Raw genomic sequence first — 26,032 nt, forward strand, 5'->3', positions numbered from 1 at the left:
GAGAGCAAGCTAAAGAAGCCGTGCTAGCAGTGACGGTGGTGAAGGCAAATGAGCGGAGTAGAGAGGGTGCCGCGTGTCTCACGAATACGAGGTAGGCGTATTTTTCTCCTCATGGAAAGGGGGACGCGTTCAGCGGCATCCGCACGAAACATGTTGGAGATGGAGCACGCTGGAGCAGGCCAGGAGGATAGGAGCGCTCATTGGTATTCATGACATTGCCGTCCACAGTGATGACCTCGCGAGGCCCTCCCCTCGGGTAAAGGATAGCGAGATGAACTACATCCCTCGCAGAGGAACAAACACGCCTCTAAGAGATCAGCAAAAACTCACCTACACCACACAGTGTGGCCAGGGAGCGCTGAGTTGCTTGAAATACTTCGACACGGGTGCCTGCCGGGGCGAGGCATAAGCGCTGCCATCACAGACTGTGCTCTGAGGTGTGTCAATGGGAGCTTTGCCAGACACAGAACCCGTCCTTGAGGAAAATCGTAATTTTAGCGCGGCGTCGGCGTCTCCATAGACACCCCCCTCCTCACACACACACACACATCGATGATTAATAGGGAAAGGGACAGAGTTGCACGGGAATGTCGCAATGTTGGTCTACATCGAGTCTCGGTAATAAACTAGTGGGTTCTCCTGTGGAAGTGACGCATTCATCTCTAACCGGTGGCACGGGGCGGCATCAGAAATTCGTGACAGCGTGGCCTCTTTCGATGCCTGCGCATTCGCGGGAGCGGATGCCCCCCGGCGGCGCATTCATCACCGTCTCTAAAGGCTGTACAGCTATCAACGTGGGTACGTTATTCCCCTCCTCTGAGGACGGGCCCTCGCCCTCACCTCGCCGAACCTCCTTTTCTGCATGTGTCGCAACATCCAATACAAACTCGGGCATGGCCACTGGTGTGAAATGTTTGAGCCGAAAGACGAATGGCTCGTGACACGGGAGGGATCGCGGCCTCTCAACTAAATCATACGACAGATCGGTTTCGCGCAAATGGGGGAGACGTCGGGGACCCCCCACATCGGGCAGTGTGATTCCACGCACCAGTGTACTTATGCTGGGAAGCGGAGAAACAGAGGGAAGCGCTGACTGTGTTGTCAAGTCAAGGGGGACTAGATCGGTTTGAGCTGTCTTGGCGACACCCACATCGCTGGCGAAGCGCAGAAGACACGAAAAGCGTTGCCTCGCGGCGAGGATAGCCACAAGTTTCTTGACTGGCTGAAGCACAGCGCGGCGTGCCTCGACATCACTCAGCGGTGGTGCTTCCTGGAAGACATCGTCCGTCTCGGCAGCTATCAAGGTGTCGTAGTACCGGCTTTGGCCTACTCCGCGGCGGTGGCGATCTCTCTGCAACGCCTCATCGCGTTGAAGTGCCTCCGCTGCTTTGCGTGCTGCATAGACTGCTTCCACTTCTGCATCAAATGGAGTCGCGGCGCCAACGCGCCGCCGCGCCGCCGAGTCAATGCGTTTCAGGTCGCGATTGTATTGAATGCGCTCAAGTAGCTCTTGGCGTGTCGGCGCACGGTGGCGGGAACGGATGTCATCACTTTTATGTTCGTCGTTGGGCAACATTGGTGTTAATTGCTCCCGTGACGCCATGAAAGGGATACTCGAGAAGGCATGAAGCGAAAATGAAAGCGGTATAGACTTCAACACCACCAACAACCTTGAGGGTCTCTTACGCTGGAGGGGCACCTCCGTTCACAGAGCGGAATATGCTAGCAGAGAGAAAGAGAGACGGTGTGTATGTATGTGTGTGTGTGTGTGTGTGTGTGTGTGTGTGGAGGGGGGGGGGAGGGGAAGGACAGACAAAAAAAACAAAGCGGCAGAAGCAGTACACTGGAAAGTGGTGTGCAGAAAAAAAAGGGAGGGTCACGCAGCTTTCGTGTGAAACTGCCCATATGCTCTAACCGAGAAACCGTGCCTATCGGCTAAGTAAAGAGGCACGTATGAGCGATGTTTTTTTTTCTTCCCTCGCATAGCAGAACGTGAAAATCAGGCAACGGTCCTCCGAGCCAAAGTGATGGAAAGCCCCCCCCCCCAAAAAAAAACATGTAGGCGGAGAACAGCTCAGTACACCCACATCAACGCGCTTTCTGGCAGCACGGCGGAAAGCAGCAGCGCGACACACATCACGACGGTTGCAATGCAAGTATCGAGCTCACGCTTATGGCACGCGGCAATATGTTGCGTGACAGAAAAAAATCCTCAGCACAGCGACGGCAAGTGAGGGGTGGGTGCACCTTGTACAACCCGGGGAAATGCAAGGCGTGAATGGTGCGTTGTGGGCGTTCTGCTCAAAGACTTGAATGAGACAAGCCCCGACCTTTCTGAAGCAGTCTTCCACCAGCGGCTCACTGAGTGTGGCACAGGTTCCTACGTCGCCCAATACAGTCTCCAGCTCAGTAGAGATGCAGCCGTCCAGTAGGGAAGTACCAAAAAAAAAACATCATCGCATTCCAGAACGAGGGCACACTTGACACCGGCGCACTGGATAGCAAAGAGTGGCCGTGGCAGCTGACAAACGGCTGTTGATGCGGGAACCGCAGCGCGCAGCCACCGCGGCACGTACGAGTAAAACAGCGGGTTTGCCCAACTTCGCGTAAGAACCAGCACACGCTGCATAATGAGTTGGACTCTCTTGACGGCCATGTGAAGGAGACGATTCAGTGCAACCGAGTGTGATCCATCAGGTAGGAGGAGATGTGCTAAGGTCACCGTCACCGCCGCCTCTTCAGGTACTGCGATTCACCAACGATGCAGGACATCGGCATTCGAAACAAATAGAGACCTTCTGGACAAGCCCACATCGACAAAGCACTCACATTCCTCGGAATACATCACTTCAGTTCCACATTCTCTTCACCATGTATAGTCAGAGGCAAAAGAGTTGTAAACATCAGCGGGCCTCTTCAAGAGCCCTTCGTAACGAAGAAGCTAAACCATCTTGCAAATATGAAACCGAACGGGTAATAAGACACAGGCGTGGCGCCTTTGCCGAACGGCAAGCCGGGATTCGAGCATGGGAGAAGAATCAAGAGAAAATACATGCACATATACATACACGCACAAGGCAGCATGAATACAGAGAGAAGTGTGACCGAGTAGTTCCCAAGCGGCCATGCCAGTTGCCCTTGAGAGCATGCGACATAGCGCCAGTGTAGTTTCTTTTTTGTTTGACTCCCAGCGAGGAACGCGGCGCACAGCAGCCATACTCGACCCGTCCCTGCTGACCAGCAGAGAGTTTTTCGCGTCTTTACTACGGCCGTGGCCCCTTTCGGCGATGATGAAAGGACACCTCTTTGCCTTGCGAAACCAACGTGAGATGAGGCAGCGGCTTAAATGACACGCACCAGCCGCATACAGTGGCACACACGCAGCAAGAGGCGTGCGTGCGCTGGTGACCGAGTCTTGCCCGGATTCTTATCATCGAGAATAAACAATCGAACACGCGGGATCCCCCGGTACAGTAGTGAGCACTGATATTACACACACACACACACACACACAAATCCACACGCGCAAACACGCGGTGAAATGAGATACGCCGCGATAGCACAGCAGCAACCACGTCACGAATGTTTCTTTTTATTGGTGACACGGGGCTGAAACATGGGTAGCGTGCTCGAGACGACGACCTTGTTCATCTTGGGGACCATTTTGGGTGGAATTAAGTTCTTTAGAATGCTGCGCTCCTTGCGCTTTCGTCCGTGAATGCTGTCCTTCAGGGTCCGCTCCATGTCCGTTACAGGCTCCCGCTTGGACTTCTTGCGCTTCACGCGCTGCTTTCCATGACGGCCTGGCATTTCGAAGCACTAAGAGAATGTGGGATGTGAAGGGGAGTGCACGAGAAGGGGTGGGAGTTGTGGCAACGGGCAGCGTGTGGTACAGAGCGTACTTTAATGTATGTGGCAGAGTGCTCTCAGCTTTATTTATATAAGGCACAGAGGGAACCACCTGAGCTGGAGAGAGAGAATAGGTTGATGAAAGATGGAATGCAGTGGAGGAGAGAAGGGTGGACCGAAATGTCGGCCAGCCAAGTTGGAAAAAAAAAATATTCTATGCACGCTCAGAGGCAGTGGTGATTTTGCACCGACGCTCGGCATACAAAAGGTTGCATAGCCCCCCCCCCCAAACAAAACTGCCAGCAGCGCCTCTGGGTTTCTAGAGTGCATAGTCAGACGTCCGTTTAACGTTCCTGTCTCGTGTGGCAGGGTCTCCGATAGATCCAAAAAAAAAGAAGGGCAAATGATGCGCAACCCACCAACTCTGTGAAGCGGTGTCGAACCAGACAAAAAAAGGGACGTGTTTTTTCCGCCTCGAAGTGAGGAGGTAAACGGTTAGATGCGGGTGCTCACTTCAGAAGTAGCTCCGGCGAGGTGTCCGACGTTGTGGCTTGGTCTACTTGCACAGGGTGGAGGTCGGAGAACAAGACGCTGTGCGATGCCAGCAACCCGTAGAGCACGTGAAGGTAGTTGACGCTGTTCAGCGTGCGGAAGCTCCTTTCCCGGCCTAGCTTGAGTAGCAACTTGTGCGAGAGGTTGAGGACCGGCTCCCCCGCTCGGTCTCTCCGCAAAGACCAGCTCAGCCTCACGTCTCGCGCCGCCAGGCAATCACGGAACACGCACAGCGCCCTCTTTTTTACACGGTCACGGTGCACATCCCCTCGGGCGTATTGTGCCGCGTAACGATTCGCCACCATGCGCTGTTCACCTACTGGCGTACGGCTGCTCAACCCCAGAGAGGCGTGAGTTTCCGCCTCGTACTCCACAACTCTCCAGCAGCGGTACCACTTCGCGAAATAAGTGACAAATTCAGACCAGTTGTGAAAGCGTTGCATCGCTGTGTCGTAGAACGGAAGGTCGCGCACGAGGTTCTGCACGTGTGCTGCGGCGATGGAGCCGCAGAACTCGTCGTTCTCGAGTACAGTCCGCACGTGTTCCTTCAGTAGCATCTCGCACGGCAGTGGGGCGCCTACCTCCAATGGCGTGCACCGGTCTACGTCCACCATGAGCGTCACTGTCGGCGGCACTTCGCGCACGAAGCGTGCTGACCTGATAGATACATCCGGCAACAGAGGACCAAGGTAGTGCGCCGTCCCCCATGGAAAGATGAGCGCCAAAAATAAGCCACGGCAGCGTGCGCTGGCCTGCCGAACATGAATAGAGAACATCAGCTCCGTGAAGCCGTTGTAGCGCCGAGAATTGGCGCGTAGCGCATCCACTGGCATCGAAATTGTGTATGCGCAGGGCAGGCTCCGCGACGCCAGATGAAGCGGTACCACTGCAGAGTTGATGGCGAGGTCAACCACCACCAGCGCATCAGGGTGTGACAGCTGTCGCGGCGCCGCAGGAAACGGTTGCAGGTCAGCCTTCTTCGCCATACCGCCGCCGCCGCACGAGAAAAAGGAAGGGAAAAGGGGGGTAATCAAAAGCGTACGAGAGTCTCCGTGCCAGTCGATAGATATCCACGCATGCAGAAGCGCTCAGATGAGGTGAAAAAAGAAAAAATGAGGTACGGCCCCAACGATGCGGCAATCTGCAGGAAAACGGAAATTCTGCAGCTGAGGGAGAGCAGAGGGAAGCGATAAATATAGAGCAGTGCGTACACCTGATGTGGATGCAGGGAAAGGCCTGCACCTTGGGCAGCTGTAGGAGCCGATGAAGAAGGCGGTGGTGCACGTCGGCTAGCAGAGAGACGCCTGCGCGGAGGAGGGGTGGGGGGTCCTTCGAGTGGTGCGCGGGGGTGTTGTGTGGTACGCGTATAGGAAAGAGACGGTGGTAGGGAACAAAAGTGGCGACTACAGAGAAATGATGAAGTGGTTGGGGGGGGGGGGGGACAACTGTGTTGTGTGTGTGTGTGTGTGTGTGTATACATCGCCACCCACCCACCCCTGCGCTAGTCTATGCATTTGCGTTTGCGCATCATGGAGGTGGGGATCGCAGTAAGCTCCGCAGATGCTCGAGACCGGTTGCGGCGAGGAGCGTCGTAGACCTTGCTTTTGTGAAACACGCAACAGCGGCTGATATGACCAGGTGGCTCTCCCTTCTCATCCCACCCCACAGTCCTATCCAATCTTACATAGTGAGACCCATACGGCAACAGCTGCGTCCGTGTATGTTTGGAGGCGGGGGGGAGAGGGAAAGAGAGAACGAGAAGGGGAGACATGATCAAAAAGAGAATCAATCCACCAAAGAAACACCCGAATCATTCGCAGACGGCAGTTGCCCGCCACGCCGCAGAGCATGTGGATACCTCCCCACCCCACCCCACCTCCGCTACTTTGAGGGCGCGGCACGGTGCTGTAAATTCTGGAAAAACGTTCTTGCCAAACTGAAATCCTTGCGTGTACGGAAAAACAGCGTGCTGTAGATGAGCGTGAAAAAGACACCGCCAACGAACCCCCAATTGCGTAGCTCAATGTCACCAGGCCGCCGCCGCTCGACCAGTCTCGGCGAAACGTACTCGTCATACGTGCACTTGAGCAGATAGGGTGCGCCGACCCACATGATGGGAACTCGCTTCAAATAGGGAATGTAGCATTCTCGCATCATCAGTGACAGCGTCGCGTACCCTGCGTAGGCGCCATTACTTGTGGCGCAGCAGTCGAACTGCGAGTTTGTCTTGGTGGGACTCATCTGCGCGGCAAATAGATAGGCGAAGCTGGAGAATAGCCCAGAGCCGATGTACGTAGCCACTGCGTGCCGCCACCCCAGCGCCTCAGTCAGTGGCTTCGCCACTGCCCAGGCCATGATGCAGTTAGTGACGCAGTCCGTACCGTTAGTCACATAAAGGCACGAGAGTGGATTGGGACAAAAGGCGTTGCTCCGCGTGAGGAAGACGTCACGCATCAGCATTGGTTTCGAGCTGCGCAGCATCACTGTGTTTGCTGCGTAGCTGTTGTGATGGTACAACACGAAAAGCGTCTGGTCCGTGGCGAGGGTCATCGCCATGATGGAGCCGGCGATCTCAGCGTACGACGACATGACCAAAGCGCGCACTTCTGGGCGTGCGTGGGTGAATAGATCTACCTGTATGCATACATGTATATAGTGCGTGTGTGCACACGCGTCGTTGAGATGCCGTGTAGTCAAACGTGAGGCGGGGTGCAGCAGCCCAGAGAAGAGAGAACATGGGGGGGGGGGGGACGTGAGAAGATGAGCGTTGCGGGTGAAACCGATCTGTCGAGGAAAGAAATGTGGCGAGCGTGATGGCATCATCATGGCATCTCTTTCGGTCATTACAGTCGACTGTATGCAGGCCTCAAGAGCAGCACAGGTGGCCGCTATGGGAGAGGCGGTGGAGGAGCAGGAAAAGGGACAACTGTACAGGAACGCCCGCGCGCCTAGCGGAAGGGGAGGAATCACAGTGTTGATATACACAGTGTGGTTTCTCACCAAAAACAAAAAGGAGAAAGAATGAGAGCGGGGAGGAGCAGAGAAAGACACGACCACAGAGAAGAGAAAGACCGCGAAATAAAAAAAAATGTGCACACACACACACACAGAGAGAGAGAAGTCATCGATCGGTGGTCAAGAAAGGAAACGCGGTGAAGCATTAAAGATAAACGGACATGAGGGAGCCCCACCCCCACCCCCACCCCACCCCGAGGAGAGAGCTAAGGGGGTGCTTCATAAGCGAGTCCTTATATAGCGCTTGGAAGAGAAGCGTCCGTGTTCTCGCTCAACTGGAGCAGAGTCACTACGTTGATGTCCTTGTATCGCTTTCCCCTTTCGAATGTTGTCTACGCCGCCGCTGGCGGGCATGTCGCACACTGCCACCACCTCCACTATCGACAACGCTGCTACTACGGCACAGTTCATCGCCGAGGCCGTCGTACGACTGGACGACTTCATGTTGTCCACTGTGACAACGCGTGACGCGCTCTTGACGCTGTTGCTGCGTATCGAGACCGGCTGCCGGGGCGGTTTTCCGTCGCCCTCCGCAATGAAGACATTCCCACTGCTGTCGTCACGCCGAACAGGCACAAGTGGAGGGCCCCGGTAGCAGCGCGAATAGTGCGCCGGAAATATGCCTGCACGTTTCACTCGCCAGGACATGTGTTGGCCCCTGTTTGCCCATCGCGCGGTAGCAGTAAACGAGGACACAAAGGACACCCTTGAGGAGTGAAGGCCTCTCCGTGATGCCGCTTTCGTCGTAGAGGCGCGGAGCGATGATTCAGTCTCTTCGTGTGCACCAGCGCCCCTAACAGTGGGTGGGCGGGATCCAGCATGTCGTGGTGCAGGCTCACCGCGACGAGGTCATTGCTACGCACGTCGCTGACCCAATTCTCTGAATCCGCGCTCGTTTATTTGCTGGGTAGCAGTGAACTTGTATCTCGCGGGAGAGGACGCCCAAGGAGCGGGGAAGATCAAACAAGGGGGTGAGCGCAGAGTGCTGTAGTGCGACATTCACGACAGCGCACAGCAAAGGTGGCTAAAGAACACAGGAATGAGATTGTCTGGAGTTGGGATAGCGAGGAAAACGTGAGAATACGACAAAAGGCCGGATAAAAGTGTATGCCAGAGGAACAAAGGACATACACAAGGTCGTGGCGGACAAATCAAACGATTCCAGGGCCGAGAGGTCGCATGCGGGGATTGTAGCGCAAACAAAAGCGTCCCACGCGGAGAGCCTGCTTTGCCCGCCGTGCCCCAAGATGCCGCCTAGATGGAACGACGTCGGTGCCCCTGTTGCCGCTTCGACGCTTCCCCTGTTCTGTTCTACGCACCCCATAGGTGCAAGTTCACGGCGAAGCAGAGGCATGTTGGTACCCACCCCCATCTTCATGACCGGCGCTTTGACACTGCCACAAGGAACCGAAACGAATGGCGTGCAGGAAAGGGAAGTTGTTCAAGCCGAGACCGGACGACCAGATATGCGGTACAAAAAAAAAGCGGGAAACATTAAGTGTCGACGGGGAAAAGGTACAGCTTTACGCTGCATGGGAGATAGTTGGCTGATAGCTCGACAGACGCGCGAAAGCACTCTCTCCCATGCGCGGCACATCCTGATAGGCGTGGGAAAAATAAAATTAGACAAGAATCAGTTACACGGTGTTTTGACGCATAAACGCACACGGAAGCACCGCATATCCATTACTATCATGCCGCCGCCTCTGAAGGCCGCCGGCTGCATTTTGTTTGAATCTCTACACTATGGTCGCCTTCCTCGCCACATTTGAGCTCTCGTTGACGACCAGCAGCGGAGTAACGCCGCAACGGATGGGCAACGCTGGAAACGCAGCAGTGAGAGTCCAAGTCAGAGAAGCACGGAAAGCCACCCTCAAGCAGAGGCGCGAGCTGGGCTTGATACATCCGCACGCCTACAAGTGAACGCGTATGTATGGCCCCTACAGTGGGCCATCTTTCCTTATTGCTGTTTCTTTTTTTCATCTCGACCGTTGGTGATGTGAGCCCTCTCTGGCCGCCTGCTCCGCGTCAAGCGCGACGGTTGATAACCGAGGCAGTGGCGAGGAAGATGCGACTGAGTGAGTCCCCCAAGACTCTATTGCGATCTCTTGGCCAGAACATCTCCGCAGCTCATTACGCGAAGACCCGGGGCATCCTTTGGGTCTCCACAATTCTCCGCAGTGAGCACTTTGTCGGTGACAAAACTGATGAAGCGCACATCCTTGTAGCGGCCGTTGGCGGCTGCATGAATTTTCTCCACACCTCTCAGGGCCGGAATAAACAGAATGGAAACCATCTCGACAACCTCTGCAGCGCTTGCTTCAACCAGCTGCAGACCAGATAGCGCTGTCCCACCCGTTGCCAACACGTCATCGATCAGCACCACACGTGACCCGTTGGAGATACTGCCATAGCGGATCGTCATCACCTCCGGGGCGGCTTCCTTGTACTCCTTCTCGTACGGTTCGCTACGGATCAGCAGCCCAGCGTTCTTGTCCGCCTTGCGCATCAGGACAAACGGGATCCCGAGCTCCACAGCGATCATGGGCCCAAAAAGGAAGCCGCGAGCATCGAAGCCGAGGATGTGCGTCGGGGCGGGGGACATGGCGCGGTAACGCTCAACAAGGAAGTCACGAATAGCCTTCATTGTCTGGGGCGACTCCGTCAAGCTGCTGACATCGGCAAAGATAGAAACATCGCGCGGGGAGAAGGCTGAAGAGTACCAGCGGTAGTTCTTCTTGAGCAGCTGAGACAGCTCATGCGACTCCGCCAGCAAATAGGTTTGCGGGCCCACTTCTTGTAACGACATCTGTGTTGTCAAGTGTGCACGAAGGAGAACGAGCACTGTACAGGAAAAAAAAGGGATGACCTACGAGGCAGAAGTGGAGAGTAAAGCGGAGGCGTTCTGACGGGAGGGGGGGGGAGTCGATCGAGTTTTTTTTCTGAGGGGTGTACGAAAGAGAACAGCCGCAGCTGAGTGTGTAGCGGGGAAGGGGCCCCGTACGGTTGATGATGATGATGATGATGTGTGTGTGTGTGTGTGTGTGTTATAGAGTAAATATTGATTCATGATGAAAGGGGGGGGGGAGGGACACCAGAAGAACCCGAAAGAAGTATGCGAGAATAAGCGGCCTTTGTACCCAGGAGAACACCTCGTGGGTATTCTACAGAGCGCAAAGCGGTGACACAGACGCGAATGGGGCAAAATTGAGTGGCTGATTTCCCCGCGAAAGGAAAATTCACAACGGATACCGTTGCGCCCAGCCTGGGTGAGAGCGAGGCCAGCAGGAGCACAGTGAAGGCGCTTAACTTGGGCCTCTTTGACGAGGGGATCAGAAAAATCTTTTTCTCTCTTGGAGTGCCCTTTTCAAGAGGGGGGGAGGGGGGGAGAGTCCCCCACCGTCTTTGTCTGTAGAGTGCATGTGTATCTGTAATCCAAACGATGCTTTTGAAATGAAGTGATGGCTATGAGAAGGCCTATTCCTTTCGGAAAAAAAGGGGGTGTCTTGATTGCAATAACAAAAAAAGCCGCAGATGAAATGCCTCCAATGTTTTCTCTGCTCTGGAGGTCAGTCGCTCTTGGGTAAAATGCTGCCGCCAGAAGATCCCCAAGAGGCGCAGTCGGCACCCTTGTCAGCAGCTCATGTTACTCGGCGTCTGGAGAGGAAGTTGACAGCTGCGTCGCTAATGGGACGCCAATGCGCTCCATGCGAGCCCGCTCAAGTTGGTAGACAGCAAGAATATCGTCTGTAGTGAAGCTTGCACGTCCGTGACTCGCGGCGTGCGCACGCATGAGAGCCATTGCAGCAGAAAAAGAATTGTTATGCAGAAGCGGATCTCGGTTATTCCAGCCTGGTAAGTTTTCTGCCATCTCAACGAGTGCCCGTGACGCCCTTTCTGACAGTGCGTCAACCCCCTGTAATGAGACGTCCAGGCAACGGACAGCGTCCAAGTATGCCCGCACCACGCCGCTGGAAATATTATGCGTCGTAGAAACTTCTTTAGCGAGGTTTGCATCTGCCCTCCACGGCAAGCTTGTGGCGAATCGAAAGAGTGGGTGTACGGCATCTGGTGTATCTGCGCTGTTCAAGGCAAGAATCGAGACATCCACTGGCAGCTCCAGTGTCTGATAGGCATACTCGAGGAGTAGTTGCTGCTTATGAACTAACGCGAACATTCCCTCATACCAAGTCTCATCGCGTGAGCCTAGCGATCCACAGTCAATCGTGATGTGTGTGCCATTGGCTACCTGCAGTACACCAGTTTCAAGATAATTCAGCTCGTTGTTGTACTTTGGAATGAGGCGCCCATTGGCATGTGACCGCAGCACGTCATCGGTGAGGAGAATCTCGGCAACCGGTACGATCTCACGCAACTGCGCCGACCACTCCGCTGCAACAACATGAGGAGAGCTGATCAGCAACGGGAGGTCGCCAACCGGCGTCGATGCGCTATGCATGCTCACCCGTGCACAGAGATGAAGCAATAGATATTCTGCTACCAGTGCGTCACCGTTCGTCAGGGTGCCTGTGAGGTACGCTATTGCGTCAGAGCGAGCCTCTGTCATGGAGGAAGAGATGAGCGCCGGCCTCGTCAGGTTGAGCCGCAGATGAAGAGAACTCACCGGTGTGTAGGAAAGGCAGAGGAGTCTGCTCACGAGGCCCTTTGACAGTTCCGTGGCATTCCATGCACTAAAGCGCTCAAAATCGTCGGTCTCATTCGCCGGCAGCTGGTCGTCTGGGAAGTGCTGATAACCATACAAGTCTACCACGTCGTTTATCCGAAATCGGCTATCGCGTGGTCCATCGTCGGTCGGCAGGAGCACTGTGACGACGCACGCACTTTGAAGATGGCGACTGCACGAAGGATGAGGGAGGTTCAACGATGGGCCCAGACTTCGCGTGCTTGAGGATTGTGTTACTGCGCAAGTGGGGTCGCTCATGTCGGCCTTATGCCTCGTGTGCTTTCGAATGGGATCGTCGTCAGAGTTGCTCAGTGGATGCGCCGAGGAGGCGGCCTCGCCGCGGTCGCTGCGTTTACGGAGGGTGCCACACTGCGCAGTGTCTGAGCTGCGCGACAGTTCATCCACGTCGTAAAAATGTAGATTGCCGGGGACAGGGATAACGTAGAGCAAAGCAGCCTCAATGTACTGCACGTCATCCAGGTTGGCAGCCTCCTGCGAGCTACCACATGAAAAGAAATTCTGCGGGGATGCACGGAACAGATGAAGCTCGGGTTGCACCTCCTGAATCATGCCACGGCAACGACAAAGCCTGAAAATCGACTGAGCCAGCTGTGTCGGCGGGAATACGTCAATTGCCGTTTTCTGGCACTCCTCTGACTGGAGGTATTTGTGGGCGTAGCGGAGGGCTTCGGAAAGGGATCCAGTGGTTGCGCTGCGCTCGCGCAGGAGCACCTCCATCTCAGGTTGCGTGGCCATCACCACGTCAGCAGGATTAAAGAAAGCTCCACTGCGGAGGATTCGAAAATAATAGGGGAGAGAAGACAGGGCGACAAACAGCCGTGTCAGTGAACGAACTCAGAGTTGCCCGCCCTTCGATGTGCTGCGCAAACCAATTCTCTCTAGTACTGCAACGCCCAGAAGAGTCTGCGCCCCAGGGGCAAAGTCCTGCGTGGACCAACTACAATGAAGTACGTCTCTAGAAGCACGAACGCAGAACAGTTCGGTGGTTCGCTGAGATCGTGGGTGCACAAAAAAAAAACGTGAAGTCAGTGACTTATCTGAAGTTCTAAGCACGTCCTGTAGTGGTTTTCTCAAAGACACGTGAATGGAACTAGCTCAATGGGGGAAAAATTTAAATATATATATATATATGTGTGTGTACATCTCGATGACACGAGAGTGGCGGACAGAGAGGAGGAGTGGGAGAGGAGGGAATGAACGCTTGGAATGGAAACGCAACTTCAATGAGGAAGGAGGGGGAGTAGCTGGAAAAAAACCAGGCCCGAGAGCGTGTTCAGGGGCGGGGGAAGGGGTGATATGAGGACGTGGCTGAACAACTCACATCCAATGGGCTACTGCAGCAGGGCGGGGGGATGGCGCCATTTGCCGCCAACCCGGAAAACAACGCAGTTACTTGTGTATCATTTGCCGATTCTGTGAATCCTTCGTACCTGAGCCCCGCTTCCCGCTGCCATATCTGCATGTCTCCGCCCGCATAATGGTGTTCACGGTGAAACACACGCGAACACGAGGCAACATTGGTGCGCGACCCCTTGGCCATAGGCCGAGGGGTTGTACTAGTGTTTCCAACCTTGCAAGCGTACTTCGTTCATGTGGATCTAATCCTGAGCACACACATACCGCTTGAAAATCAGGGCAGGTGGGGAACAAAATATATATGTGCAAAAAAAGAAAACGCTCATCTTCCCCTCCCAATATATATATATATATATGATATGCATGCGACGGGGAAGAAACGCGGGCTGTAGAACACGACGGAGGCGATTCCAATGCTGAGGAAGGAGAGAGGAACGGGAGGGCAGGGACATGGGTGAAAAGACGCGCGAAAACGACTGCAACGCACACACACGCGAAACCTCGGGAAACAATGGGAGGATGAAAAGACTAGGAAAACTTTTAAAAAACGCGCACGGGCGCGAAACTACGACGTCGAAGAAAGGAGGGCAAGAAGGGGGTTGCAATCTTCATAGGCAAATCACACGCGGATATGCACGCCACCTGAGCGCCGCTGGGCGAAGATAAGCCAGTATTCGGGATCGAAGTGACACATGATGCGTATACATGGATGTAAATGTGGAGCCAAAATAATGAAGAGTCACCCAAGCGGGAAAGAACATATGCACAACGAAGGCAAAGGGCAAACACAAACACACCACCACGACATTGAAACGGGAGGAGCGTTGAGTCTGCAGTGGCGGAAGCAGAAGAAAAAAGCAGAAGCTCCGTTGGCTGTCCTCTACCCCGGGTGCCGCCGCGAGTAGAGGGCAACTAAGTTGGATAAATCGTGACAAAGAAAGGGGATTCTGGGAAAGGAGCGAGCGATTCCCTGTCCTCGATACCCCTACAGAGATGGCTGACCATAAGCAGGAACTCACACACACACACACACACGTGAATAGAGCTGGAGAAGAAAAAAGAAGGGCAGATATAAAGACGATGACAAGCACAACCACACGGCCCAGTGCGTAAGGGGGGGAGGGGAGGGGGAAGGGGAGGGTTCTGCCGCGAAACTAGATGTCAGCCGCCACTGCAGAGAAACACAATCAAGAATACATCAGCAAAAAAGGGGGGACAGAAAGGCGAAAAACATAGTGCATGCATACCAGAGAGGGGATATGCGGGTGCAGGATATAGAGAACCACAGAAGTTAGTGCCCCACTTATCTTCGCTGCTGGTTTACCACGTGCCCATTCAGCAAAATCCATTGCATGAGGCACACTCCACTTTATACAGCCAGTCTGTCACCGGCAAATCGTGTGTGTGTGGGGGTGGGGGGGGGGGGGCGAGCGGCGATAAGCCTTTGTCAGCAGTGGAAAATTCATCTGAGCACGGCACGGGCCTCGAACTTCGTTACCAGTAGTTGGTGAGGGCTATGTGAGATGGGCTTCAACCACGTTGACCTTTCCTGCATCACAAAAAAACAGTACAAACGTTTTTACTCTGTTGCCGGTCGTGTCGAAGCACCTTTATCGACCAGCTCGCCGCGAATAACATTAGCGGGATATCGCCTTTACACATAGTGGTGCCTTGCCCTGTCAATTACGAATCGGCATTCGGGGTTGCCAGGAAGGGTGCGTGCTTTTCTGTTTTATGGAGTACACAGTGTATCCAATGATGCTCTACACTCTGATGCGCGCGGCCCACCACAGACACACACGCACACACGTTCCCGCCATCTGGGCGTCGGTAAGCGAGAATAAAGGATGAAAGGCTGAAGGAAACAACAACAGAGAAGAGAGCGCAAACGCACACACATGCCAACACACACAAACACCAAAGAGGAAATGCTGTAAAATCGATACACGGGGGGAGGGGGGGGGGTTAAGGCCCGCGCTGGGAAACCAGGCGCTTACAGAGAAAAGCGGGGAGTTGAAAATATATGAAATATCTTTTGAAATCGAAGCGTGCGTCCCCAGGAGGCCACTCAGGAGAAACCGTTTCCTCTACCTGTCTGTGCATCAGAACGTTGGTCGAGGAGAAACGCCTCGCGTATGGCAAACAAAAATACAGGAGAGAGAAGCTGGAAACAAGAGAACTAGGAATAAAAAGCACGGCTGTAGGTGGGACCACTCAAAGGTGGGCGTCCGGCTGCCCTTTAGTACTGTACGCATTTCAGTAGATTTTCATGCGTCCGCTCGTCTATTCACAAACAGACATGTGTTCATAGGCGGCTCACCCCCTGTGCCCTCGCACCACCCCATACCGTACCTGATGTACAAAGAGAGTAAAGATCTCAAATTGAGGCTCTCCACGTTAGACAAAGACGACGCTCAGAAGAAGAAAACTACAAAAATTACAAATAAAAAGATAGTCACTTCCATTTGAAGTGTGGAGGGTGGGGTTGGGGGGGGGGATCTGCTTACATCCCCCCATTTCCCCTTCTGCGAAATGGGGGAGAGAAGCATGGACAAAACACAGGCACACCCGCGCGCCCACTTACACATAAAGGATGCAAATGGATAGGTATTGAACTAGGCACCATGAAGTTACAAAAGAAAGGTGACGGGACTGCAAGACTCGTACCACTAAATATACACAGAGAGAAAAACAGGCTGCAAAAGTGATATCGGTATCCGCGCGCCAAATGAAGTTCAGCGCACGTATACGCACAAAATGCGTCACACTCTTCACGCTTAACCTCAAAGGGTCGAAGCGCGGAGAGTCAAGCAAAAGTGACTCGTTCATGACACCGTTTGGGGGCTGATTCATTATTGAGCGATAGAGGAAAAAGAAACAAAGAAGCTACAGTCTTTATACCGGGCGTGCGCACCCCACCCTTAGGTATGCGAATACACGTAGCTCCACGAATTAGGACACGTGGATTCCAACAGAGTGCATCCGCTTCCCAATGGACATTTGGGCATTTCTCAGACGACTTTGAGACAGACACAGAGAAAGAGGATCGATCAGCGAAGATGAGAAGACGTTTCAACTGTATCACCGACGGAAAAAAAAAAGGGAATGAATTAGAGGTGGTGAGCGGCAAGCTCAAATGCCCGCATATGCGTTGTCAAATGCACCTCACAAGTAGTCACACCCCCTCGCATTGTACGGGTCCAATTCCGTGTACACTGAGTCACACATCGCCAAGCTGTCGAGAAGCGGGAGCAGTAAAAAAAGCTCACGGTCTTTCGGGTCGTTGATCCACGTCTTGATAGGGATGGCATTTCGCTGCTGAAAAGAGTAAGCGGCTGGGCTGTTGTCAAGAATAACAACTCTACGAAGATCTCGACCCAGCCGGTAAAGATCCTTAATGTACGAGCGTTCACAGTGTGTGCAGTGCTCACGAAAGAGTCGGAGGCTGCCTAAGATACCCTGCGGGTCGATTTCGTCCATGAGTTTGTCACAGTACGCACGCAAGCTAGCCGTGAAGATGACCACTTCAAAGCGGCGACTCACGAAGCGCAGAAAATCTTCTAGGTAGGGTCGGTACTTGACGCTGATAGTGTATGTCTTCCCCTCGGAGGGCACGTGGAGGACCTTGTCGTATATCACGTCAGGACTTGGTTGAAACGTGGAGTGAACCAGCGTCTCATCAACATCTAGCACTAATGTCACCTTCGGCACGGAAGCAAATGGCAGAGGGGGTAGCAGCGGCCTAATGGATGCTCCCTGTAGCAAACACGGTGAGCAGTTCGTCGGTGATTTGCGAAGCAGATCGAGCCGCGTGGTCGTGGTACCATTCCGGCGGTCCATCGGAACAATGCTGCGGTGATTCACATCGCCCACCAGGGCCACCTGATGTACTTGCGTCACAATATTCGGTGAAGGGGAGGCATTGACACTATTCCGGCTAGGAGGATTGCCCTCGTTGTTTCTAGACTGGAATTTCTCGCGATACTGTTTAAAGAAGTTGATAGCCTCTTGCGTTGTTGGCTTGTGCACCGAAGACATCCTCGCAGCAGGTGACGGCGGGAATGCGTGTCGTTGAAAGGGGAGGGGGGCACCTGTAGCGAAAAGCGCGCGCGGCCGCCTACCCACACACCCACACACAGAGAACCACACGACTGCGGCACAATGAGAAGACGCACACTACACAGCAGCGGAAGCGAAAGTAGTGGTGTAGACAAACTGAATACAATCCAAGGTGTTTTGATGGTGCGTTCGGCGGTGCAGCAAGCCCTGTCAAATAAATCACCGCGTAGGGAGTATATAGATGCTGCGCCGAAGCCACGAAGCCAGAGAGCAGCTGATCAGAGTTGTGCGACCGCTACCACGAGCTGTTCCAATCGAAAGAGAGGTTAAGGCGCTGCGCCGCAGCGACCCACCAACAAACAAACAAAGAAAAACAATATGACAAAAGTGGCGAGGGAGGAAATGCAGGTCGGCGAGATATGCGCACACGCATTTGTAAAACAACAACAAAAGACGATGCAAACACGGAGAGAAGATGAGACGAGACGTTTGGCGGCACAGACAAGAAGCCGAGAAAAAAAAAACACAAAAAACACAATATATATATATATATATTGTGTGTGACACATAAAAGCTGAAAAAAAACTAGTAAACGTGCAATGTGATAAGAAGAGAAGTAGCAGATGGACGAGTGTGTCTGGGGGGGGGGGGGAGGCGGGCAAGTGGGCCGAAGAGCTCCCTGAGTAGCCCATGCACCACCACGGTAGAAATCACGCTGGGGATATATATATTTATATGAGAAAGAGATTGCTATGGCCTCTATCATAACACTTGCTTAGAGACACGTTGGGACACGTGCACGCGTAACCCCCGCCCCCCCCCCCCAACCCCAACACACACACACACACACACACACACACCGAGGTCGGTGCTCCTCGCTAGTGCACCACGTTCACACCTTGGAAATACAGATTGCGAACGGAAAAGACAACGTTATGCGGTACAGTGTGACGGAGTTAAACAGAAAAAGTGGAAGCAGGCAATAAAGCTGGAGAAAAAAAAACGGCAAACAAAGCAACAGGGGCAGAAAGCACGCCAAAGAACACGCTCAGACGAACACGCGCAAACAGAGACAGAAACCGAGACGGCCAACAAAATATCACAGAGAGGGGTGGAGGTCAAGAAGCAGAAAAAAAAAGGAGGCGGTATCGTTGAGGTGCTTAGTGGGAATCGTTTTGTTCAAGTAGGGGAGACAGTGAGACCACACACACACACATATGAAGGGAGGAGCGCCGGGAAGGGTATGAAGGAAATCCGTATAAGCAGAATGGCACAGAAAGGCTAGCAATGGCCAACACGAGCAGCGTCTCCTGCCGCCGCCGCCCTCCTCCCTCCCACCCCCTCCCAACGGTATGTGTTTGCTGCCCCACACAGTGCAGCGATGAGCGAGGGGGTGCGCCAGACGCCGACGCGTTTTTTGAGTACTTTTTCTTCTATCTTTTGGCGTAGAATAGGAAAACAGCGAAGAGTAGAAGAGTCCTGGATAAGCGTGCTCGTCTCAAGAGAGAGGTGGAAGGGGAGAAACCAATGTGAGTGAATGTTGGTTCGATGGAGCCAGCAGACGCCGACGCACGGGTGACGAGGTGTATAGATCGAATAGGAAAAAAATGTATAGAAGAGAGAGGGAGATAAGGGGAAGCACCCGGGTCTGCGTTTGAAAGTGCCGGTTAATGCCGGTTTGTGTGTGTCTGTATCTGTGTCTGTGCGTGTGTGTGCAGCCACGCCAAATTGCAGCAACACAGAGGCCGAAATAAAATCAAGACAAAAAAACGAATGCAGAACAGCACATTGAGAGCAAAAGAAGAGGGCCGCAAACCAAACAGCGACGACGACAACGGAAGGAGGGGGGGGGGGTCCACCGAGGGCTCGAAGTCAAACTGTAATGTCACAAGTAGGAAAATCGAAAAAAAAAAACGAAGGAGCAGACAAGACGAAAGATCCAGGAGATTAAAATGCAGAGCACATGATGCGACCTGAGAAGAACGCGACACATGCAGAGGAACAGAAGCGCGTCAACAGGTGGGCTCTATACAACACTTCGCGAGGCCCAACGATACAAACCAGTGTCTTCTGCCGTATCTTCGCTCCGTGGTTTCCAGATAATCTGTCGTGCTTTAGGTAAACAGTTGTATATGTGTGTGGTTATGTGTGCTGGCGTCGTCTTATCGTGCTTGCTGTTCTTGAATGTATGCGTGCTTATGGTTATGGTGTAGACGCTGATGACCGGTGCCCGGGCGCGGGATTCCGGGGGAGGGGGGAAGGGGGAAGGGCGGGAGGGGAGGAGGGGGGGGGGGGGCAAAGAGCGAATAGAGGCTTCCTGCGCAGCGGCTATTGTGACGAAGAGTGAGCCGGCTACTCTGTAGAGCCATAACCGCCCAAAGACGGAAACGAGACTGTAAATCAACGGACGAGAGTCTTTTCTCAGCCGAAACGTGAAGGAAGCAGTTAGAAAAAAGAAGAAGGACGACAGAGAAAGAGAGAAAGACAAGACTAACGTGTTAGTGGGGGAAGGGGCAAAAACGGCTTTCCACGATTTAAGGAGAAGCAGTCCAACGCATCCAATCCTATCGGATGCGCGATGCCGTTTCAGGTAACCGTGTTCATGACATAAACATATATGTATATATATGTATAGGTATGTATATATATATATATATGTATATATTCTGGACTTTAAGCTTTGTCTTTCTTGTTTTACTCCATGTCCAAGTAGACTCCATGTGCGGGTAGCTGAGAAGCATGCTCGTATAGGTTTCCTTCACCGCCATTTTTCCCCGAGGGCCAGACCCTGTGGTCACTTCCTCGCGCTCCAAAGGCAATCCCCCCCAAAAGACGGCATGCACATCACGGCTGCATGGTGGGCAAGTCCACAGAATATCTGCAGTGTGGGCGACCGCTCTTCTCGGAAAGCGTCCCCACTCGACTCTGTGCGTTCAGTTTGTATGCCAGGTGGCGCTGTGTGCTAGAATAGGAGGTGTGGGTACCGCTAGCTGCCACCAGCGTCACAACAAATCTTCCCGACTGTAGATACAGGAAAGTACCTCATCAACAAAGCATCTGTCGCCAGGTCCTTCCTCAGCGGCGGCGTGAGTGCAGGCGCGGCACATTTCTCCAACGCACGCTAAACCGCATCCCTCGAAGAATTACTTGGAAAAGGGCATCACCTCGACTGCACCCCTGCAGAAGAGAGGGCACGGGAGCTACCGTAGACAGTGAGGTCCCCAGTTTGATGGCAAAGCACCGACCAAATACCAAGGACCCCAAAGAGATTCGGAACTTTAAAGGCCTTTTCGAGCCCCCGCCTCCCCCGCCCCCGCCCCCCCCCCGAGGGTCAAAGAACGCTTTTTTTTTATTCCGGAGATGCACATCACGCACATAGCAAATCAAGTGTTTGTAATCATGAGCCGTGTGGACGTGATGATCCACACACAACTCATCCGCATGTGGTTTTGCTGGCCCTCATTGCGCAACTTGGCATCTCAGAGGTCAAGATCGGTCCCGTAGCAGATCTCATCTCAGGTGGAAGTGCGCACAACAAAGGTTGACGAACCACTAAACAGAGCCGCAGAGAAGGGAGAGGGGAAGCGGTGTGACCTGTGGCGGCACATACAGAGAGGGAGCGCGGCGGCGGCGATAAGCGTAACACCGGGTGCTCATAGGTCTCTGGGATCGAGACGGCATAAAGAGCAGCAAACAGACGACTGTGCACTAACCACGACTCCACAGAGCATAAGATCATCAAGCGCCAACCCAAACGGCCACACAAGCAAGAGTGCGCATAAGCAATTCCATGACAAAGGGAGGAAGGAGCGACCGCAATGTAATCACACTACACGATAACACACGGCGGGGGCAAGGGTACTGATAACGACACACAAAGAGCCTACTTGATCGCCTAAGACATGAACGGCGCCTGCATATGTCAGTAGAGAGAGGGTGCAACCGACAGCTGAGGAGGCGATCAAGCCCCTGTGGTATAGCAGCGGTTTTTTAGGAGTGAGGAGACGTGGTCTCAGAATACGCATTCACCGCGTGGACAAAAATGTCTCTCTCGTTCTTTGGACGGAAGCCGGGGCGGTAAGGGGGGGGGGGACAGGTGCGACGCCGAGCAACACAAAATATGTACATACGGGTATACCTCTGTATGAGACAAATGCGCCTCAATCCTTTCCCTCCTTTTTTTGCCCTCCTCCTTTCTCTGCCTGAACAAGTGACAGCGATGGGAGGGGGTGGTGAACTCGCGCGGACACCGGAGCACCAGAATAGACACACCACCTGCTACGGTCTCGGCACGTGCGCCAACTAACAGGCACAGTAAAGGATGCGACTGTGTGGCTTTCAAGAACCATGCAGCGGCCCAATGGGCGGCGCCTTGAAAGACGACACAGCAGAGATGCGACCGAGTGAGTATAGGAGCAAAGTGAGAACTAGATGTCAACAGAGTGACGAATAAGGAATTGAACAAGAGATATTTTGAAATCAGAAGGGAGTAGCGCAACAACGAGGGAGGGAGAAGGCGCTAAAATTGGAAGGGGGCGGGCGATGGGGAGGGGAGGGGGAAGGGGGGCGAGATCGGAGCAAAAACGAAACAAATGAGCAAAAATACGGTAGCAGAAAAATGTTAGAGAGACGTGGTGAAGTTTGCAACAGATGTACGTACGACTCCAAACATCAGCGGCACCTAATACACACATACACGTATACAAAAAAGGGAGACAAGCAGACGCAAACCACAGAGGGAAAAGGAGGGGGGCATTGAGAGGACACCGTCGAAGAAACGTACTGCGTAGAATGAATAAGTTTTCAGACACAAGCAAACACCCCAGGATAACGCCAAGAATAGAGATCCGAGTGGAGTGAAGAGGGGCTCCACCTTGGAGACGTCATGGAATCATCGGTTTCGCTTCACGTATTCAAGGAGGGAGATGAAGTAATGAGACCACATACATTGGAAATCGGGGGGGGGGGAATGCGCGGTTAGCAGACACTCCGCTACGAGAGGGGAACAGTGAGACATCAAGGGTGCGCATGACAGAAAAGATTCGAAAACAAACACGAGAACGAGCAGAGACGTGCAGCCGAGGAAAGGACTCAGAAGAGATGCTAGAGAAACCAAACAGCAGCAGCAGTTCGCTGTGCCCAGATTGTTTGCGATGCGGTTCTTTGGCGTTCCCTAAGCACCACAGCTCTGTATAGTGCAGACGCTGTATAGAGCGTTGGAGAGTAAGACAGATACACACACATCATCGCTTGTGGTGATGTGGCGCAAAAGAATACACCAAACGCATACGTGTCCACATGTCCTACGCTCACAGAGGGCGGAAGAATAATGAGTGAAGAGTAGTGGGTAACCACAAAACATATATAAACAATGTATGGTGCGTCGATATTTTTTTTTTCGGGGGGGGGAACGCACTCACAGAGACACGGGAGGGGGGGGGCAAGATGGGGGTGTATTCAAGATGGAGTAGTAGCGAGAAGGGGAAGAGGCGAAGAAGGTACGCGCCGCAGCAGGGTCGAGTGCCACCTGTCATGCCATCAGCACAGCAGGTGCCTCCATCCTTGAGCCAGCATCATCTTCCCATCACTCTGCAGTTGACAGAAAGCGAAGGGCACACATGCTTGTGAAGGGAGGCATGCGCGATGCAGCTTTTTGGGGGAGATAGACGACTAATAAGAAGCCACCAAAGGTGGCTCCCTTGCCGTCTGCGTGATTTGTTAGATGGGGTTTACGACAAAATCATAAAGATGAATCCAGAATAGAAAAAAAAACAAAGGATACCCGAGAAGCATCGATCGTGCCAGGAGGGCCAAAAATAGCCCTACTGACGCAGAGATGCGGCTGCCTAGATCATGCGGGCAAGGAAGCGGTTGATCAGGGTGTCGCGGTTACCAAAGTCACCACCCTCCACGAAGTGACGGCGCTTCTGGCGCATGCCACCGGCCGGAGGAGCAAGCTTGAAGGGCCACATGCCGTGCGTCACCGTGCGGAAGTGCTTGCCGCAAGTGTAGATCTGGTTCACCATATCCTCGGCGCACACGATGTCTTTGTTGCTGTACTTGTCCTTGATCATCTGGTTGTCCGTGATCTTCACGCGCTGGCCGTTGACCTTCAGGTAGCCACGCTTGTACACCATCGCGCGGACAGTGGCCAGAGACGGGTAGCCGTACGCGATGTAAGGCTCCACCGCGCGCAGCATGTTCTCCATCGGCTTGTTAATCTTCACGAACACCGTGTTGAAGATCTGGCGCAGGCGCAGCAGCTGGAGGATCTTGCGCTGCTTCGGGTTCACCTTGGCGATACCACGGATGCGAGTCACCACCGCAACCTTCGGCTTCGCCTCCAGGTAGTAGTTGCCGTGAGCGGAAGCCTGGCGGCGCAGCGTCACCAGCTTCTTCTCGGCGCCGCGGTACTCGCGAGAGTACTTGCGGGCGCGGAGGTAGGCCGTCTTCTTCAGCGCAGCCTTGGCAGCCTTGTTGGCGGCCACGGCCCTCTTGAAGCTCTCCGTCTGCTGCTGCTTGAACGCAGCGCGCTTGATCGCGGACTCAGGGGCGGGGACAGCGGGCATCGTAGATCGGGTGGTTATCCTCTGTATTGTATGATGTATGGGTTCGCGGTAAGCATGGAACGCGGGGGGGGGGGTCGGAGAATCGACACCGTTGTCGACAGAGATTCGGGAGGAGGAGCGAGGAGAAAATAAAGGGAGAGAAAACGTTCCTTCATTCCAGACAGCAGGAGGGCTGGCGGTGTGGTGTCCAGAGCAACGACTCAGGGGGGTTCTTTCAGGGACTTGGAAAAATTGAGGCGACTCTTGGTGCACCACTTGAAGTAAACTACTCGAAATGACGGCGTCTGCTCAGGAAGAGAGGCGGGACTAGTAACTTCTGTGTGAGTGCAGCCGCAAGGCACGGGCTCCCCAACAGTGCGCCTCTCGTATCGCCCCGCCAGTTCATTGCCATAGAAGAGGTGTGCGCACGTGTGCTCACCACACACAGAGTGCCGGAAGCAAAAAGAGAGAGCGCAGGAATGAAGCGAGAGCTGCGCGGGTGTGCTGGGAAGTGAACGCAGAATGTTCATTACCTCAAAGCGCATCCAGAAGTACGGGTTCAACGCAGCTGGCCTTCGGTGCTCCCCCGCCTCCCCCCACCGCCCCACCTCACCCCTGGCTCACCTCTCATTACCGTTCATCCTTTTTACTCTTGACCAGCGCCCTCACACGCCTCGTTCGCCTCCCTGCCACGCTCCACAGCCATGGCGCAGTTAGCCACACGTGACCTCTACTGGTGACTTTTGTTGGGTTTACTGTAAAGAAAATGATGGAAACGAAAAGGGAAAAGGAAAACAAAGAGGTGCGACCCACGAGAAGAAGAAGTGCGCTCAGCCGGGGAGGAGTCACAAGACATCCACCCGAATGCAGTCTTCATGCCTCAGCGTCACCGATGTCAGACCATCACCGTACACGCCAGCGAATAAACGGAGCAAAACGAGCACATATTGCGCATACGCGCACCCACAATATAATCATTGGACTGCTACACAGCACCGCTCTCGGATCATCATACAGGAGTCCACTGGTGCAACAGCGCGATCGTGCCAGGAGGGCCAAAAATAGCCCTACTGACGCAGAGATGCGGCTGCCTAGATCATGCGGGCAAGGAAGCGGTTGATCAGGGTGTCGCGGTTACCAAAGTCACCACCCTCCACGAAGTGACGGCGCTTCTGGCGCATGCCACCGGCCGGAGGAGCAAGCTTGAAGGGCCACATGCCGTGCGTCACCGTGCGGAAGTGCTTGCCGCAAGTGTAGATCTGGTTCACCATATCCTCGGCGCACACGATGTCTTTGTTGCTGTACTTGTCCTTGATCATCTGGTTGTCCGTGATCTTCACGCGCTGGCCGTTGACCTTCAGGTAGCCACGCTTGTACACCATCGCGCGGACAGTGGCCAGAGACGGGTAGCCGTACGCGATGTAAGGCTCCACCGCGCGCAGCATGTTCTCCATCGGCTTGTTAATCTTCACGAACACCGTGTTGAAGATCTGGCGCAGGCGCAGCAGCTGGAGGATCTTGCGCTGCTTCGGGTTCACCTTGGCGATACCACGGATGCGAGTCACCACCGCAACCTTCGGCTTCGCCTCCAGGTAGTAGTTGCCGTGAGCGGAAGCCTGGCGGCGCAGCGTCACCAGCTTCTTCTCGGCGCCGCGGTACTCGCGAGAGTACTTGCGGGCGCGGAGGTAGGCCGTCTTCTTCAGCGCAGCCTTGGCAGCCTTGTTGGCGGCCACGGCCCTCTTGAAGCTCTCCGTCTGCTGCTGCTTGAACGCAGCGCGCTTGATCGCGGACTCAGGGGCGGGGACAGCGGGCATCGTAGATCGGGTGGTTATCCTCTGTATTGTATGATGTATGGGTTCGCGGTAAGCATGGAACGCGGGGGGGGGGGTCGGAGAATCGACACCGTTGTCGACAGAGATTCGGGAGGAGGAGCGAGGAGAAAATAAAG

General features: G+C 54.0%; 9 protein-coding genes across 9 annotated transcripts; all 9 read right to left on the minus strand.

Annotated features, from left to right (window-relative positions):
• Window positions 1-685: 685 nt before the first annotated feature.
• JKF63_04036 (uncharacterized protein) lies at window positions 686-1,576 on the minus strand (the record flags this gene model as incomplete). The annotated part of the gene is made up of 1 exon (XM_067900031.1): window positions 686-1,576. The coding sequence occupies one exon, from the start codon at window positions 1,574-1,576 to the stop codon at window positions 686-688; it is 891 nt and encodes a 296-aa protein (XP_067756215.1).
• A 2,000-nt stretch (window positions 1,577-3,576) lies between these two features.
• Window positions 3,577-3,810, minus strand: JKF63_04037 (uncharacterized protein; the record flags this gene model as incomplete). Its single annotated transcript, XM_067900032.1, has 1 exon — window positions 3,577-3,810. One exon carries the CDS (start codon window positions 3,808-3,810, stop codon window positions 3,577-3,579), a length of 234 nt encoding a protein of 77 aa, XP_067756216.1.
• Window positions 3,811-4,358: 548 nt separating this feature from the next.
• Window positions 4,359-5,387, minus strand: JKF63_04038 (uncharacterized protein; the record flags this gene model as incomplete). Its single annotated transcript, XM_067900033.1, has 1 exon — window positions 4,359-5,387. One exon carries the CDS (start codon window positions 5,385-5,387, stop codon window positions 4,359-4,361), a length of 1,029 nt encoding a protein of 342 aa, XP_067756217.1.
• Window positions 5,388-6,282: 895 nt separating this feature from the next.
• On the minus strand, window positions 6,283-6,990 carry JKF63_04039 (uncharacterized protein; the record flags this gene model as incomplete). The annotated part of the gene is made up of 1 exon (XM_067900034.1): window positions 6,283-6,990. The coding sequence occupies one exon, from the start codon at window positions 6,988-6,990 to the stop codon at window positions 6,283-6,285; it is 708 nt and encodes a 235-aa protein (XP_067756218.1).
• Window positions 6,991-9,511: 2,521 nt separating this feature from the next.
• JKF63_04041 (uncharacterized protein) lies at window positions 9,512-10,225 on the minus strand (the record flags this gene model as incomplete). Its single annotated transcript, XM_067900035.1, has 1 exon — window positions 9,512-10,225. The coding sequence occupies one exon, from the start codon at window positions 10,223-10,225 to the stop codon at window positions 9,512-9,514; it is 714 nt and encodes a 237-aa protein (XP_067756219.1).
• Window positions 10,226-11,062: 837 nt separating this feature from the next.
• On the minus strand, window positions 11,063-12,856 carry JKF63_04042 (uncharacterized protein; the record flags this gene model as incomplete). The annotated part of the gene is made up of 1 exon (XM_067900036.1): window positions 11,063-12,856. The coding sequence occupies one exon, from the start codon at window positions 12,854-12,856 to the stop codon at window positions 11,063-11,065; it is 1,794 nt and encodes a 597-aa protein (XP_067756220.1).
• Window positions 12,857-16,642: 3,786 nt separating this feature from the next.
• JKF63_04043 (uncharacterized protein) lies at window positions 16,643-17,515 on the minus strand (the record flags this gene model as incomplete). Its single annotated transcript, XM_067900037.1, has 1 exon — window positions 16,643-17,515. The coding sequence occupies one exon, from the start codon at window positions 17,513-17,515 to the stop codon at window positions 16,643-16,645; it is 873 nt and encodes a 290-aa protein (XP_067756221.1).
• A 5,867-nt stretch (window positions 17,516-23,382) lies between these two features.
• On the minus strand, window positions 23,383-24,105 carry JKF63_04044 (uncharacterized protein; the record flags this gene model as incomplete). The annotated part of the gene is made up of 1 exon (XM_067900038.1): window positions 23,383-24,105. The coding sequence occupies one exon, from the start codon at window positions 24,103-24,105 to the stop codon at window positions 23,383-23,385; it is 723 nt and encodes a 240-aa protein (XP_067756222.1).
• A 1,070-nt stretch (window positions 24,106-25,175) lies between these two features.
• On the minus strand, window positions 25,176-25,898 carry JKF63_04045 (uncharacterized protein; the record flags this gene model as incomplete). Its single annotated transcript, XM_067900039.1, has 1 exon — window positions 25,176-25,898. One exon carries the CDS (start codon window positions 25,896-25,898, stop codon window positions 25,176-25,178), a length of 723 nt encoding a protein of 240 aa, XP_067756223.1.
• Between the last annotated feature and the right edge of the window lie 134 nt (window positions 25,899-26,032).

Source organism: Porcisia hertigi, chromosome 26 (assembly GCF_017918235.1).
Source record: "Porcisia hertigi strain C119 chromosome 26, whole genome shotgun sequence".
Lineage (NCBI taxonomy): Eukaryota > Euglenozoa > Kinetoplastea > Trypanosomatida > Trypanosomatidae > Porcisia > Porcisia hertigi.